The sequence below is a fragment of the Corvus cornix genome, chromosome 18 (assembly GCF_000738735.6).
Source record: "Corvus cornix cornix isolate S_Up_H32 chromosome 18, ASM73873v5, whole genome shotgun sequence".
Taxonomy (NCBI): Eukaryota; Metazoa; Chordata; class Aves; order Passeriformes; family Corvidae; genus Corvus; species Corvus cornix.
Window position 1 is genome coordinate 1,930,056 of NC_046347.1, and position 16,468 is coordinate 1,946,523.

At 48.0% G+C, this 16,468-nt stretch overlaps 1 protein-coding gene across 2 annotated transcripts in view; it reads right to left on the reverse strand.

Moving 5' to 3' along the window:
- The window catches only part of MAP2K4 (mitogen-activated protein kinase kinase 4), a 76,134-nt gene that overhangs the window by 9,742 nt on the left and 49,924 nt on the right, over nucleotides 1-16,468 (reverse strand). For both annotated transcript variants that reach the window (XM_039562267.1, XM_039562266.1), the window contains 4 exons: nucleotides 10,968-11,087; nucleotides 4,085-4,204; nucleotides 3,292-3,343; nucleotides 2,763-2,890 (listed from right to left, as the gene is read on the reverse strand). In XM_039562267.1, the coding sequence (XP_039418201.1) occupies nucleotides 2,763-2,890; nucleotides 3,292-3,343; nucleotides 4,085-4,204; nucleotides 10,968-11,087 (420 nt within the window). The remainder of the gene's footprint in view (nucleotides 1-2,762; nucleotides 2,891-3,291; nucleotides 3,344-4,084; nucleotides 4,205-10,967; nucleotides 11,088-16,468) is intronic.

Sequence of the window (16,468 nt, forward strand, 5' to 3'; positions counted from 1 at the left end):
ATAAAAAACTATGGCTGGGTGCCAAGTTTCAGAGGCAAGCGGAAAAAATAAAAAGTCCAACATACAGTAATATTCAGGAGCATCCAAGAGGATGAATTCAAACCCACAGTGAAGAAAACTGACTGACTGAGCCTGTTTAAAACCTGGGCATTGGGACAGGAATGCAAAGCTCAAACAGGCTCTTTTTTTTAGTGGCTCTGCTTGGGAAGAGGATTCAGAGAACTCCTGCATCCCTACAGCCTTCCCCTCCACGGCTGGGAAAGAGGGGTCAGAGCTGTCATTGTCACCTGCCTTGGGAAATTTTCCTTTTCCTTACATGGCCTGATCTCTGCCTGAACATCTGAACACAAGGACATCCAGCTGGCCCTGATACCGATGCCAGCAGTGACTGTCCACCTTCACCAGGGAGAAGTGAGAAGCCACAGTTTTGCAGCCAGAGGCTCCAAGCTGACCTGGAAAAAGGACCTGAGTGGCCAAGGATGACAGTGACACCATCACACTCTACTCCTGGAGGTCTCGAAGGAGCAGGGCAGGGCAGGACATCCATCCTCATGCTGGCTGGGTCCCCTCCTCTGCCCCTGCCTAAACCAAGCACTTTCAGTCTCACCCTTCCTCTCTGGGTTCACCGCAGCATTGAGAATGCAAAAGCAGTCATGTCACAAAGGCCACCAGCCCCAGCCTGGCACACAGAGCCCACTTCTAGCCAGAGACAAGGCAGGGACCACAGGGAGCAGGACACAGGGAGGGTGCAGGGCTGGCCAGGAGCAACCTCAGCTCCTTGCTGGGTGAAGGCTGTGGAACCCCAGCTGGAGCAAACCCCCAGCACAGGGCACGGGTGAGGAGGGCTCAGAACAGCCCAGGCTGCTCCAGGGGTCAGCGGCTGCCTGGGAACTTGGTCCTGCCTTTCTTTCCTTCAGAGAACACGAGGTACCAACACGTAGGCCTTTGCTCACTGTAACAATTGCAGGGGAACTGAAAGCCAAAAGCAAAACAAACTCCCAGTGCTGCAGCGCCAAGGCTGAGGCGCCGCTCACTGTGACAGCTCCAACAATTTTGGTTCAAGCACACAGCACTTGCTTGGCAGCTGGACATGGCTTCTGCTGCCTCCTCAGACCACTCGCAGCCAGACTGGCTGACATCCAGTGTCATTCTTACCAACAGCTATGTGGGGACCAGGTTCCTTCAGGGGGCAAGTGCCATGGGGTTGGTGGGCCTTGCAAAACAAGACACTATCATCAGGGAGAAGCATCCAGCAGCCCTTAGCAGAGCCTCCCTGGCTGAACAGAGCTACTACTCTTGGCCTATTTTACACTAAAAAAAATACTGTTTTCCTTTTGAGAGGAGTGTGGCGGCCTGACTCCTTCCCAGGTATATCCAGCTTTGATCACAGCATCCCTTCAGGCACAGCCTCTGCTGGCTTGGAGAAACAGCTGGCAGATGTGCCTGCACACTGGGGACATCTCCCCATTTCCCAGGCTTCCCAGTACATGGAAACGCTCATGTACTTGGAAAGGAGTCACTGAGGCTGGAGGGCAGCAGGGAAGAGGGCAGTCATCTCCCACATCGCTTGCCAGCTGCTGGCTGCCCCATAAACCCTGTGCCATGCCAAGGCTCTGAAAAACACCAACTGAACTGCAGCACTTTTGCTCACTTAAAAGTCCACCCAAGTCTGGAGCTGCTGATGGAGCTGCACAAATCACAGAGAGCACATGGACAGACAGACAGGAAGAAGGAAAACCAAAGGAAGCACTCGCCCACCCACGTCCCAGGGGAAAGGAAGCACTGCAGCTATTTACAGACCTGTCAGGAACTGTCATAGCATAACTATACCAACAGCCTGAGCAGAGCTGACCACCTACCCACAGCTCAAAGATCAGAGTCAGGGCAGACAGGTTTTGCCTTGGACACCACAGTCAGATAAAAACCATCTGAGAGCCATGGCTTGGGCCAGATGGGAACCCTACCTTAAAAGAGAGGTATTTTCCTTTTTTCTACGTGGTGGTAGATAAAAAGAATTCAGAAAACAGTATTTTTCAGCATAAAGAACCACAAATATGCAACAAAAATTAAATACAGGCGCTAAAACTGAAGTTATATGAACAGCAGCAGGCATACAGCTCCCTGCACAAGGTACCCCTGGCTCATGTGAGAGCAGAGATGCATTTTCAAAGCACCCTGAAGAAGCACTGAAGGGTTTAAAACCCTCAGACAGCTTCCAAAATCACCACTACAGCTTTTCTCTCTGGGAGGGGGAGGGCAGCAAACAAGCAGGACAGACTCCCAGGAGCCACAACTCAGCCCCAGCAATTTCCACACAGCTGCTCTGCTACTGCTGCTCTCCAGAATCACATTCTCCTGGAATGAAGTTCTGGCACACTTTGGAATTAAAGTGGTTTACAAAAATCACTATAATTCTGCTCTGCAATAACTCCTGTGACATAATCTTACCAGAGCAAATGGATTTCTTGCAGACCAAGACAAACCCGCACTCTGACAGCTCTGCTCTCCCGGGTGCTGGTGTTTTGGAACTGCTGGAAGGCACAGAGCTCCTCTCCACTCCAGCACCACAGCCCTGGCAGCAGCAGAGGAACCCAGCAAGAACCCAGGAATTTGGTCACTTTGCCACAGCCTGGATGACACTGCCACAGCAGCGCTCAATCCAGAGCTCAGTTTCATCCAGGAGAGGGGTGTTCATCCCACTGGAAACAGGCTGAGGATGGGGATGGTGAGATCCCACAGAGCCCAGGGCTCATCCCACTCACCGCCATGTACGGCCGGCACCCTGCATCCCGCGTTTTGGCAATGGAGTCCACGAGCTGTCCGCTAATGCCAAAGTCACAGAGTTTAATATTTCCATTTCTGTCCAGAAGAATATTGGAAGGTTTGATGTCTGCAGGGGAAAGAAATTTAAAGCAGTAAGTCACGGCTGGAGGTTTCGATTTCAAGCAGAGCAGCTGCAGAGGATCGAGGCCGGCAGTGCCGCGCCGTCGCCGTCACCCTTGGCGCTGGCACCCAGGATCCTGTGGGAGCACGAGGGGATGGAGCCAGCCCCAGAGATGCCACGTGCCCAAAGGCAGAAGCAGATGCCCAACCAACCCGAGAATCACACTTACATGGAAAAAGCACAGGCTGGAGGGGCAACAGAACAGGCTCTTGTTCAAAACCTGCACTCAGACCCGCGGCGGTACAGGTGCTATTTACACTTAAAAGGCCACTAACAATTCTTGCAATTATTTTAACAGAAAAGAAGAAAAGACATGAACTTAAAAAAAAAAGACACGAAGAACTCACCTCTGTGAATGATTTTCAAGTTTTCTTTTAAGTGGTTTAGTGCTTTCACAGTCTAGGAAAGAAAAATAGATGAAAAATAAGCAGATGTCGTAAGAGTCCTGTGATTATTAAATTTCTGGAACTCCAAGAACAGGGGGGAAAAGCATTTAATACATTGAGATATCAATGCTGTAATGTGCCACGTAATAAAAGCAATTTTCTCTGATCTTTTTCTGCAAACAGAAGGTGATATAAGAGAGAGCATGGACTTCAGTGAACACACATGCCCTGTGACCTGGAAAGATCCCACTCTGGGAGAGGGAAGCAAGGGGTGAAGCCTGAATAATCTCTGTTGTTAATTATCCTGAGCAGTAATTTATTTCAAGCCCTATGCTGTATTTTTTTTCAGCAGGTCACAACTATTTCAATTACCTGACTTTTCATTAGGCCAGAACTTGCAGGTTAAATCAAGAAAACATCAGCCAGGTTCTCCAGTGCTTTTGGGAGCCTTTGCACAAGACTGCCAGAAGCCTCTCTGGTCTGGGCTGGTGCCTGTGCTGCTGGTGCCCACATTCAAGCAGACAGAGCAGGATGCTGGTCCTGGGGTCTGTTTATGAACTGATTACTGACCCCAGGACCTCCTTTTACACCATGCAACACACTGTGGAAAAGTCACAAGCACCCTGGAGAACCATTCCCAGTGTGGTGCAAACAGCAGCAGCAGTTGTACTCCACAGACCAACCAGCTTTTCACATGGAGGGTGATCAGAACTTTTCAATTATCTTCAACAAAAAGGTTTAATGAAATACTCACAGCTAAAGTGATTTTGCCTAAGATTTCTTCTGGAATAACATCATCTAATACACTATATACATATTTGTAAAACTTATCAAACGAGGTAGACATGAGCTCCATACAGATCCAACAGTCACCCTGGAAAGAGAAAAGAATCTGTGTTACTGTTGAGATAAAAATGAGAAATACAAATCCAGAGAGCATACAGAGACCTGCTGAATCCAATGAAATACATTAACAGCAACATGCATTCGATGGAAAGGCTGGAATTCAGCTTGATTAGTTTTAGCAATTTGCTCCCAACTCCATTCACAGCAGAGGCATCTACCTGCCCCGCTCACATCTGGCTCAAGGCATGGGATGACATGCTGGTTGGGACAAACTGCACACTCCTGTGGTAAAAGCAACAAATAGAGGAGAAACTTCCCCAAGTCCTTACCCTATTGAAGGCAGATTTTTCCTGACCAAAGAAAACACAAACCAACCCAACTCTACGTTAACACATGGAAATAAAATTACGAACCCTAGGAATTTTGCTGGAGGAGTGGCAAAGGCCCCAGCTCCATCCTGCACAGCCAAATGACTTTGGTGTGAAACAATCTCCTCATTCTCTCATGCTCAGGAGAGCCAGGAGCAATTCTCCAGTTAAATTTAGCTGGTGGAAAAGCTTGTAGAGCCACGTGTTTTAAGGCCAGAAAAGGCTTTTCTGCCACTCAGATTGACCTTCTGTGAAACACAAACCAATGAGCTGCACCTGCCAAGTTGCTCCAGCCCAGAAGTTTGGGTTAGGGGGAACAGAGGTGCCCAGTAAAGGTGTTGCCAAACACCACATGCTGGTGTGGGCAGAGGCAGCAGTGCCTCCCAGCTTGGCCTTGGGCTGCTCACACATGTGCAAGGCCCTTTGCACAACACTGACAGCAAACTGCAGGAAGGACCCCATGTACCACCAGTGTCACAGGTGCTGCTGCTCTGGTGACAGCAAATCCAGCACTACCTCCTGTCAAAGGAGGGATGCTGACTCCAAAGGACAGCCTCCCCCTTCCCAGAAGAGGGGAGTTGTTTTCCTAGGAAGGGCTGAGCTGACAGTGGGATGTCTGGCTGGGGAAGAAGACTTTGGTTTACAGCCATGGGCAGCTCCAGTTTCTGCTGCTCATTTGGCACCAAGCTTTTCACATCAGCTCAAGGCAAAGCAGGAGCTGATGTCATCCACTCAAGGGCTGCTACAAGCCTGAGTCCAGAAAACTCTCATTTCACCAAAAAAAAGCAGCAGATGGAGTAAGTGCTGTGACAGACATGGAGACATCACAGTGAAAGAGGCCAGAGCAGCACAGCAGGATGAGGGCATGACCTGGAAAAAGGTGAACCTGGGCTGTTAGAGACTGTAGTTGGCTATGGAGGAAGCTGGCTAAGGAACCGTTCAGATTTAAACTGCAGAAATTAAACTGGGCAATGCATGTATAAAATTTCTCTTTTCTGCACTAGCAACAAAGGCAACTTGCAGATGAAGCACTTCCATACAATGGAGAGTGGCTCAGAGCAAGCAACGTGGCTCCAGTGCCAGTGATGCGCATAAACCAAGTGAGACTGGAAGCCCACCAGAGCTTTATGAGCTGTCTGCAGTGAGAACAGCCTCTCTCTCATGGACTGGTTCTACTGGCCACAGGATCATTCAAAAACTGCTTCTGTTTTGATCAGCTTTATAAAAAAATTGGGACAGGGCTACATTCCTGGGCTAGTCTACTGAGACTGGGGGGGACTAGACTGGTTCTAGAGAGCCAGAATACCACTGACCACCTGCAGCCTTGTGTTTATGTCCACTGCACCAGTATTGTGAGTGGCTTCCACTGCTCAGGTTACAACAGCTGGACAGCAAAACAAACTGAGTGAACAACACCTGAGCAGAGCCATTACCGTGACAGAGGCTTCACGTGTACTCTGCATCATGGGGTTGGGATGGGTGTGGGACTGAAACCTCAAGTAAGTACAACAAATTGCTGTCCAGTGGTAATTTTTAAACATAAAAAAGCCCCCTTTATGATCCAAAGCACCCAAGGAAAGACTTGATTTACTTGTCTCCTGAAGTAAGTGCCACACAGAACTGAATGGGGGTATTTATTGATCTGGTAATGTAAAAACCTACCTGACCTACAGGAATTCATGTCAGCAAGATCAATGGAAAAAGGTAACAGGCATTTTCCACTACGCAGCTTCCTTAAGGCTGATGGCAAGATCCAAAACTCTACAGGCTAACTCTTCCTGGGAGTTGAAGAGCCTTACCCCTCAGCAAACTGGTGAATTTTAACCGGAAGAAAAAGGAAGGCTGGCTGGGCAATGGGCACTCAGCCCCCCTTCCTGACCAAATCCCAAGAAGTGCTGATGTGCATGGGCCAGTCCTACTCCATTGTGAACTGTGAGGACAAAACCACCCTAGTGAAAGCTTCACTTTAAATTTTGCTCTTAGGTCAGGTTGATTTCCGACCATAAAACGACAAAAGCGCTTTAATTTTCTCTTCCTGTTAGAGATATTCTTCCAATGATTGTATTTCAGTCCCTATTGGGTATTAGATTACCAGATGCTAATGCACATCTTGTAGACATTCAAAAAAATGTCCAGGAACACCCTGTGCATTTAATTCAAAATATCTCTGCCCAGGACAGACACAAAAGCTGCTTCACAAGCAATGGAGGTGCTTCAGCTTCTCAATGCAGAGAATTCCCATCGACAAGGGAGCAGGTGTCACAAAGATGTCATCCATCTGGAGTGCAGCTGGCCAGGAAAGGACCTGTGGGGCCAGGTGGACACTAAGCTGAACATGAGCCAACAGTGCTGGGCTGAAGGATCACAGCATGAGGCAAAGCATCACCAGCAGGTGGAGGGAGGTGATCCTTCCCCTCGATCCAGCAATGGTGAGGCCACTCCTGGAGTGCTGTGACCAGTGCTGGGCTCCCCAGTACAAGAGGGACTCCAGCAAAGGGCCACTAAGCTGACTGAGGAACAGGAGCATCTTTCCCATGAGAAAGGCTGATAAAGCCAGGACTGTTCAGCCTGAAGAAGGTTGAGGGGAATCTCATCAACCTGAGGGGAAGCTGCACAGGGGACGGAGCCAGGCTCTCGCAGTGGTGCCAAGCAGCACGGCCATGGCACAACCTGACACACAGGAGGTGCCCTCAGAACATGAGGAAACATTTTTTGTGAGGGGGATTAGTCACTGGCACAGGTTGCCCCAGGAGGCTGTGGAGACTCTATCCCTGGAGATATTCCAAAGCTATTTGGACACAATCCTGGTCAAGTGGCCCCAGCTGATCATGGGCGTTGGAAAAGGTAACCTCAGAGGTCCCTTCCAACACCCATCACTCTATGATGCAAATGCTGAAGGTTTATCACATCTGCTCACTGCAGGGGCAGCCAGCAAGCTCCAGCTACACTAGTGAGAGAGACTGACAAATGTCACCACCATATATCCTTACGTGGCACACAGGACACTTTTCCTACAGAGCAGGGACTGACCAGGGGGACAGATGCGCTGAGGGATGGCAACACAGTCAAGGATTTCCATAGAAACAGGGTGAGGTGCATCAACAGCAAAGAGATCAAACAACTGAGCAAGGCTATGTCAGCAATTCACACCATCCCAGCACTGTGCTACCAACACATCCATCCCAGCTCTTCTGTCCTGCCAGCAGAAGTTCCCCACGGGCTGATTCACCCAGCTTCCTAGGCATGTTCTGCAACTTGCAATGAATTTTTCATTGAATAATTTTATCAAGTATTGAACTTGTTGGTTTAAACTTGGCTCAGCTACACTTGCACTGTGTAGGAGTCACTCCTGAGATTCCAAGTCAGATAAGGCTTCTTTCCTCTTCTCCTCTTAAAAAGAAAAACAACTGGAACAGATACTTTGAAGAGCCACTAGTGTGGTCATGGGTAACTACCCAAACATTCCCAGCCTTACAGGCACTGTTTCAAACCAGAGCAGCTCTAAAGCTTGTAGCAGACATGCAAGAAGAGAGCATTTTTTTTTCCTCAGACCTAAAAACCTCTTAAAACAGCTATGCTGAGGGCCAAACTCTTGGGGGTCCCAGTGCAGCCCTGTGGGCTCAGCCCACAGCTCCTCTTTTCTCACAAGGAGAGACTCAAGTGAAATGTTTGCAGAACCCCTGTCAATCATCTTTTTTTCTTCCCCCATCCAGTAAGTACAGCCTTGAGAGGAAACACATGAGCACATGTAGCCAGATCCTCTTCAATCACATCTCTGATAGCTGATGGGACAGCTCTGTGTGCACCAGCAGGACTCTGGGCTCTCCTAGGTGCAGTATAGGAAAACCAGCTGGTCTCTTGGGGCCAGTGGGAACTCCCCATAAAGTTCAACAAGGGTAAGACCCTGCACTTGGGTCAGGCACTCAGCAGTATAAATGATGATGGGATTGAGAACAGCCCTGAGGAGAAGGGCTGGGAGACACAGGTGGATGACAAACTGGCCATGAGCTTGTAACACGTGCTTGCAGCCCAAAAAGCCAACCATGTGCTGGGCATGGTGCTCTGAAGCCCCTGATTCCATGCATAGACTGAAACACTGTCTTTTACTTTTTCAGCTTTGTTCTTGTTTCATTGAACAGGCAATTTAATCTCATCTAGTGGGTGCCAATGAGCTCAAAGTCCTGTACCTGGTAATCAACGTGAGGGTTTTGCACTGTTACATGTTCCATCACATGCACACACATACAGTAACAGAAATGTCCCTTCTGACTGAAGAACAGGCAGCAAACGATATGGGTTCAGGTGCTGCCTGCTGAGGGACAAGCAGGACCCAGAGAAGACTTTCCCTGTTACAAAATGTGGAACAAGCAAGACAAAATACAACTGCAGGGAGAAATATTCATGTAGTTTTTTCTGCCTTTCCAAATCAAACTTCTGGCATTCACAGAGGCTGCCGCAGGAACTTGTGTTCACAGCTACTCCCCTGACTGCAAGCTGGGACGCTTGTTTGGCTACAAAGTAAGACCTTGCATAATTTTATCCAATTTGGTTTAGCATTCCCAAACTGTCAGGATCCCAGAGCTTAGCTCTGCCTCTCCACATCAAACGCTCACTGTTGTGGAAGGCTGCCTGCCTTCCCCTCGTGCCAGCTGCCCTGCTGCTTCTCCTGGAGCTGCTCGGATCCTGCCAACCCTCTGACTGCACAAGCTGCCTATTCAGTGTGTTAAAACTCCTGTAAAGAGGCTCACATGGAAGCCCTTCACCTTTTAGGAGCAGGTAAAGAAGATTTCTCCTTCGTTGCTCCATCCATATCCAGAGAACCTGAATCCCAGCTCAGAGTAGGCAATCCCCAAAGAATTTCCTTACTTTTCACCTTGAAATGCTGGAACAAAGAGCTTTGTTTTACATAGTTTGCTGCAGATTTCCTGAGAGAGTTTCAGTCTTTAGCAATGTCCCAGGAGCTCTTACACCCCAGGGGATGGTGCAGCAGTGACCTGGAAATTCCACAGTTATTTGAGAACAGATCTGATAAGCAGACTGGGGGGGTTACACAGGTCCAAACAGCCTGGTGAAATTCCTTTTTTCCCCTTTCTGTGTTTCTCTGCTGTCATGCTTTCCTATCTTTAAAAGATGAAGATTCTACTGAATATTGGAAAGAGTAATTAATAGGACAAGACAGAAAACTTTACAGGAGCCTCCCAGCTCGCCCTGTGTACCCTTGAGGTTCCGTGACTTGGAACATCACCCAGCCAGTGAGGGACCGAGGAGAGGGGAGGCTGCTTTCATCTCCGAAGCAAACACCACTTGTGCTGAAGGGGGAAAAAGAGGATTTCACTCCAACAAGAGAAATGAAACCTTTCCCAGAAACTTTTCCACAGCATCCAAGGAGCCCTGGGAGCCCTGCCTGGCTTGCTGGACGATGAGATTTCTGGACAAGACAAAGAGTGCAGCCAGGCTGACATCTGGGTGCTGTTGAAGGTAAGTTTTTATATTGTTTATGTATTTACATTTACCTCCTGGGATGTGCCCAAAGATGAAGGGAGATGACAGGCTTGCACAGCACTGAGCATGTTGCTCATCAGCATCTGGCAAGACACTGTTTTGTCCACAGACCTTTCCTCACACCAGCTGACAGCCTTGTCACCTGCATCTCAGCAAAGCTGGAAATTTCCTGCCGAGATGAGGCTCCACATGTGGTAGGAGCTTGTACTGTGTGAACATGGACAATGCCTACTGGCCTAAAATGCCTCTGTGTTCAAAAAGATCAGAAAAAGCATAGCATGAGAAAAGGAAGGATTATTATGCTTATTTTAGAAAATGAGATTTAAAGCCAGAGGAGTGACCTGGAAAAATTAGAGGCAGACTCTCTAGAAGCAGGAATTGATTATTCAGACACAGTTTTGGGCTTTACCTACAACACTGACCTCTCTCTGAAAGTTCCCCAGTAAAACCCCACAAGACTCTGCACAGGCTGCTATGCCTGATAATCCCCAAAGGCCACCTGCAGCCCTTAGGTCTCTCCTTCTTCCCTTGAGCAGAGGTACTGGATTTGGGATGAAGTAGTGGAAAACAGGCAGGGGCTCCATGTCTGTCTCCCTGTACTGTGGCAGTTTCAACAATAGAGCAATTACAGGAGTAGGGATAATCCAAGCCTGCAGAAGAGCTACAGGAAGAAGGAGAAGCAGCAGCAGTCAGGTTTCAACATTCATCTCCAAAACTCCTGTTGCAAAGGGACCAAATGCTTGCTCAGCAGTGGCCAGACACCTGGGTCTCCTGGCTAAATACCACTGAGTAAAAGTGGAGAACCAAGAAACCTAACATGAATCAATTTTCTCCTCCTTAGCACGAGCTTGAAATTACAAAGGGAAAAAACAAGGTAAAACCCAAACTGTGCGACAAACGAAGCAAGTCTGGGGTGCCCACCTCTCTGAAGAGCGCGCCATAAAACTGAACAATATACGGGCAGTCACTGCTTCGCATCACTACATCAAGGTCCATCAGAAGCTGCTTCTGCTCCTTTTCATCCACTGTCGACCGAATTCTCTGGAAGAGGAAGAGTGGCAGAGACTTTATCACTTACGTGCCATTACTGTATCCTCAGCCCTGCTGATGGAGACACATGACCGGGACCCCAAAGCCAAGCAGAGCAGGCAGTCCCCCCAGGCATGCTCAAAAACACTCCAGAGAATCAAGCAGTGTTCTCAAATAAGAAATGGAACTTCTAGAACTTCTAAAGCTGTTAAATCAGACTATTAAACCCTCAGTCCTTGCATAAGCATCAACATTTTCAGATGAAATGTCAGAAAGAAATTAAAGAGCTGAAATTTCATTGAAAACTACAGCAAAACACCACATCCAAGCTTTAATTTCAAAACAAATTCCCACACAGTTCTTAGCCATGTTGGACGGGGCTTGAAGACTGGTTTGAAATTTAACCAAGGAACATTATGTTTAAAATTTCTAAGCACAGAAGCCAAAAAGGCTCATTCAACAGCCTCCACCATGGCTGCAGAGAAGGGACTGTCACATAACCCAGGGAACACATTTCTCTGGTAATCTTAATGATGGGCAGCAGTCCTGTGAGCTCTTCTCATAAAACTAACAATCCTTTACCTAGTACTGGCCTAGGGAACATCAACACTGTATAAAAGATACTGTGTGTATATATATATATATATATATATTTATATATATACACCCCATGTGTATATAGAGATATATATCTATGCACATACTATTCTTTATATATATACTATATATTATGAAAAGTCTCATTTGGGCTTGAAAGAACAACGCACATTTGAAAAGAGAAAACTATGTTTTCAAACATGACTGGTTAAATGAAGGATGGAGACAACCATCCACAGTTTTTCATGTGATTTTACAGATATATTTAACATCTTGCACTAATTAATACATTCCCTGAATCACAAGTGAGGAAATCGTGATCCTGAACCTGTGACTCATGTTGAAAAACCATTAAAAACCCCAAGAAAAAATACCTGGCAAGAAGTCCCAAGCAACAGAGGTAGCCAGGACCCTCCTCAGGGACAAAAACTACATGGCTATCCAAGAAGGAAAAATTATTCAAGCTCAGGGAAAAAATCTGCAAGATGCTAGCACCCATTTCACCAACACTGTGGCCCCGTGGGCAACTGCTGGTGGCATCAGGACCACACATCAGCCAGCACAGGCCAGGTGTATGAAGGTACTTTCAAGGTTGGCCATTCATATGGCACCACACATGAAACAGGGCACAATTATGTACTTTAGGACTTATTTTGTGATGACCCACACAAAGCAAGGACAGTATCAACACTGTAATTTTCCTTACCTGTAGTGTATCCTGGTATTTTGGTATTTAACCACTTGTTCTTAATGTTCTAGTACCTCTAGTTTGGCCTACACCAGTAAATGCTATGTTTATATTGCCCTTTTCCCACCCTGTGAATTCTAAAGTTCTTGGGGGACCTGTCAGGACACTTGTCCAGCACCCACAGTCCGTAATACCCGTGATGTGCTGAGCAGGTGGGGCTCTGTGTCACCAACAGAGCAAGAAGCAGCTCAACGGGCCAGGAACAGAACTAAAACACTTCACCTCCAGGTCACTGGTTCAGGTCTGTTGCACTCAAGTTCAGACAGTCACTGGCTATTTCCTGCTCTTGTGCCCTCACCATACAAAGCTCTGCAATCCCCCCAAGAGGCTGGAGGCCGAGCAGAGTGAATGCCTCTCTCCAGGTGATGCACCAGCAGCACTGTGTGAAATGGAAATGCCACTGCTCTGACCTCCACGGAAGGTGATGGATGCCAAAGCCACCGTGGTGAGACCCATGACCAATAGCTCAGTCTCTCACTGAGACATGACCCACACCGGAAAGGTCACCTCTGGTGAGGAACCAAAAAGAGCTTTTCTCCATACTGTAACTTGTATCCTCCTTCTGTGCCCACTCCATGTCTGTCTCCAAAAAGCCTCCTTCCTGGTCATCTGAGCGTTGTCCCAGCCCTGCTCTGCATTCCCCCTGCACCTGCACAATCCTGTCACAGCCACCCCCACAGCATCCTCCTCAAAGCCCACAGCTCCTCCTCAAAGCATCTCCTCCCACCTCTGACATTCCTGCTCTGCTGTTACTTCTCCAGCTCTGGAAACCATGTGAAATGGTTCTCCACCATGATGTATGGTGGAGGCAACTTTAATGGCACTCCAGAACAACACTGAACCCAAACTCCTCTTCCCAAACACAAGCTCCCGGCAAGAAAAGGGCTGGCAGAGGATCCAGAACACAGACAGTGGGTCAGCTACAGGGCAGAGGTCCAGGCAGACACAGGAGCCAAAGGACAGCTTGAGAAGCCAACTCCAACAAATACTGCTTCAGGGAGTGAAAGGAATGACATGATACAAGATTGGGAGGTCTCACACAACAGTGCTGGAGACTGGCAAAGTGAAGAGAAGGGGAGAACTCTGAGGAGCAGCATGCAGTGCAGCACACAGATAGGGTCAGCCCAGGCTGGACAAGCTGGCTCTGTTTAGCTGCAGTGTGCCAGGGAGCCTGCTGCAGCCCAGCACTCCCAGTTCACCAGCAGAACAGGGAAGGTGAGTGAAGTCAACAGCAGTCACCACCCAAATAGCACGTGAGCCATGATAGAACCTGCTACCTGAAACCAAGGCACAGCACAAAGCACTGCAGAGCTCCCACAGACACACTGTCCGAAGGACATGGGACATGGCAGGGAAGGAAGACACAAGGCGAGGCAGCTGCTTGAAGGCAGCACTTCAGACAGGGATGGACAGGGGCTGGCTTCACTTCAGGCCTTACAGCTCTCAGCCTGGGCACTCTCCTGCAGGCAGCCACTGGTAAGTCACTGACAAGTGACCCCATGGCCAAACAAGCCATGGATGGAAAAAGGGGGATTTTTAGTAGAAGCTTATGGAGCCTCCTTTTTAACAAGTCCTTGTTGGCCTCCAATTTAAACTGTACCAAATCCTCTAGGAGAAAATTCTCCAGCCCTTTTAATTCAAACACAGGTTAGGACAAAGCCTTCCAACACCAGGAAGAAGAGCTCTGAAGCCATGCTCTGAGCAGCATCAACAGCAAAAGTACAATCTGTGCTGTGGATTGTGCCACTCCGAAACCTAAAACCAGGCAGATTCCAGAAACTGGACCCAAAACAGAAGAGACATCATCCAGCCCAATATGCACACAGACAGATTCAGGTGCAATGTGAAGTGACTGGTTGAAAAAAAAAATTAAAAAAAAAAAAAAAATGGGACAAAAGGAAAAAAAGCTGTAAACACCAAACTGAAACTCAGCTCCTTAAGCTGTGAGACAACCCAGCACTGTCCTGAGCACGGGGCTCACCTGTGTCCTCAGCAGAAAGCTCAGCACAGCAGTGCCTGGCAGTGTCATGGGAGAAGTGGTCCTTCCATGGCATGGCAGCGATTTGGGACAACAAACCAGGGAGGAAAGGAGGGTTTGCCCAGTCACTGCTGAGGATGGGAGTATCTATCTCCCCATCTGAAACACATTTACTGCTGACTGAAGTAGATTGCAACTGGTTTCCAACCTCTTGTGATGAGGCTCTCTCTCAGCATTCCTTTCCAGCCCTTACCCACTCCCTCCCCAGCTACCCCACCAGCAGGGCTGGGAACACTGGTTTGGTTTCCCCAACTCTCAGCCAGCAGACCTAAACAGATGACTGAAAAAGAAAATTCTGAAGGTGTCGGTTTGGGAGAAGGAACTCAATTGTGTGAAGAATTACAAAGATGGTTTGGCAATAAAAGTCCAACACTTTTCTTCAGAAGTCATATGGACACGGGAAGGACAAAAATTTGCCCCTGGATGGAGCTAAATATAATAATGTGTTATTCTGATGGGCCTTTATGGGCTATCAGGCATCCAGGTAAGGATGGAGGAGTCATGGAGGTATGAATAAATGCTGAATTTCTGCTCTCAGGGGTATTTGATACTTAGGAAACTCCTTCTGCTGTGAGACTGCCATCAAGAAATCTAAGAAAGTCAGACAGGAACTTCTGGTTTAAGGCTGTGGATGAGAGAACAAGCACTGACTACAGGCAAAATGATGTACAAGAGGCACTGTGCTCTGAACAAGAAACAGCTCCATGGCTTACTGGCTTCTCCAGGAAGAACAGGGATCTTTTATGGGTTTGACACCTCCGATTACCCAACTGATCTTGAAAATGCTTCTGATTTCCTTAGGACAAGTTTAGAGCAGAAGTAGAGCATGTCAAAAATATTGTTAAACTAAAGGGAACACAGGAAACCAGCAAAAATGGCTGAGGACACTGACTGTAACTGGAGGCTGGACCAGGCAATACTGCAGAGTGGGACTAAATCAACCAGGCTGAGGATATTGGAAGATCCAGAAAATTCTGGCCTACAGCTGAAAATCACTTTTGTTTGGGGTGGGGGAAAACTGAACACTGTGGACAGAAACACCCTCTCCCTCAGCTGGGTTACTCTCCCAGCTGTAACCATTCCTGACAGAAAAGTAATGCAATTAAAAAGAAGTGCAAGATGCTTCCATGGGACTGTGATAAGCTTGAAGGTCAACCAAAGCACAAACCACTCCACTCGTCTCTTGGTGATGTATTTCTCAGCCAGCTGAACTGGTTCAAATGAAACTGGCAGAAGCTGCTGATAGTGAACCCCAGACGTCCAAGGTGGTCCTTGCTGCAGGGCAGAAGAGCTGAGGAGCAGGAGGTGAAGACCTCCTGCCTGAGCCTGAGGCTCAGACATCACTGCCAGGAACACCAGATGCTCGGACACCACTGCTGTGTTTAGGCTCCTGACCTGCACAGGAGCCACCCAACACATCAAAGGTTGACTATTTTAAATATGTGCTTATTTATTTTATGAACTTTTCAAACAAGCAGCTTTCCCAGCCTTCCAGAGGCATGGTGAAGTACCTGGCTAATAAAACCCACACCATGTACAGTATTTCAGTGCAAAGCAGAGCATCCTGCTCTAACTGGAAGAATGCTCCCCAGCTTTCATTCCAGTTTGGGCTATGGTTTTGGGTTTTTTTTCATTTAAATTCCAGGGATCTTCTAAAACACCCTTTTTGTGTGAACTATCACCAGGGCCAGAAGGAAACCTCAGGACAGAAATTACACCCCCCAGCAGCTGGGTGAGTTCCCCAAGAAAACATTTCACCCAAATAAATGGGGCTTCTCTATGTGCCTCTCATTTGTGGTACCCTCATGGAAGAAGAGGCACAGTCCCTGGAGCAGCTGGGACAACACCATGTGGTGATGCTGGAGGGCAAACGCAAAAAGGGCTGGAGAATTGCACAGACTGTGGAGCCTCTCAGACAAAACCAGGAGTGATAGCATTGGAGCAGATCCTGAGGAGGAACCAGGGCTCTCTGCACAGTGGAGAAGCCCAGGACAAATAGTCACAAGTCAC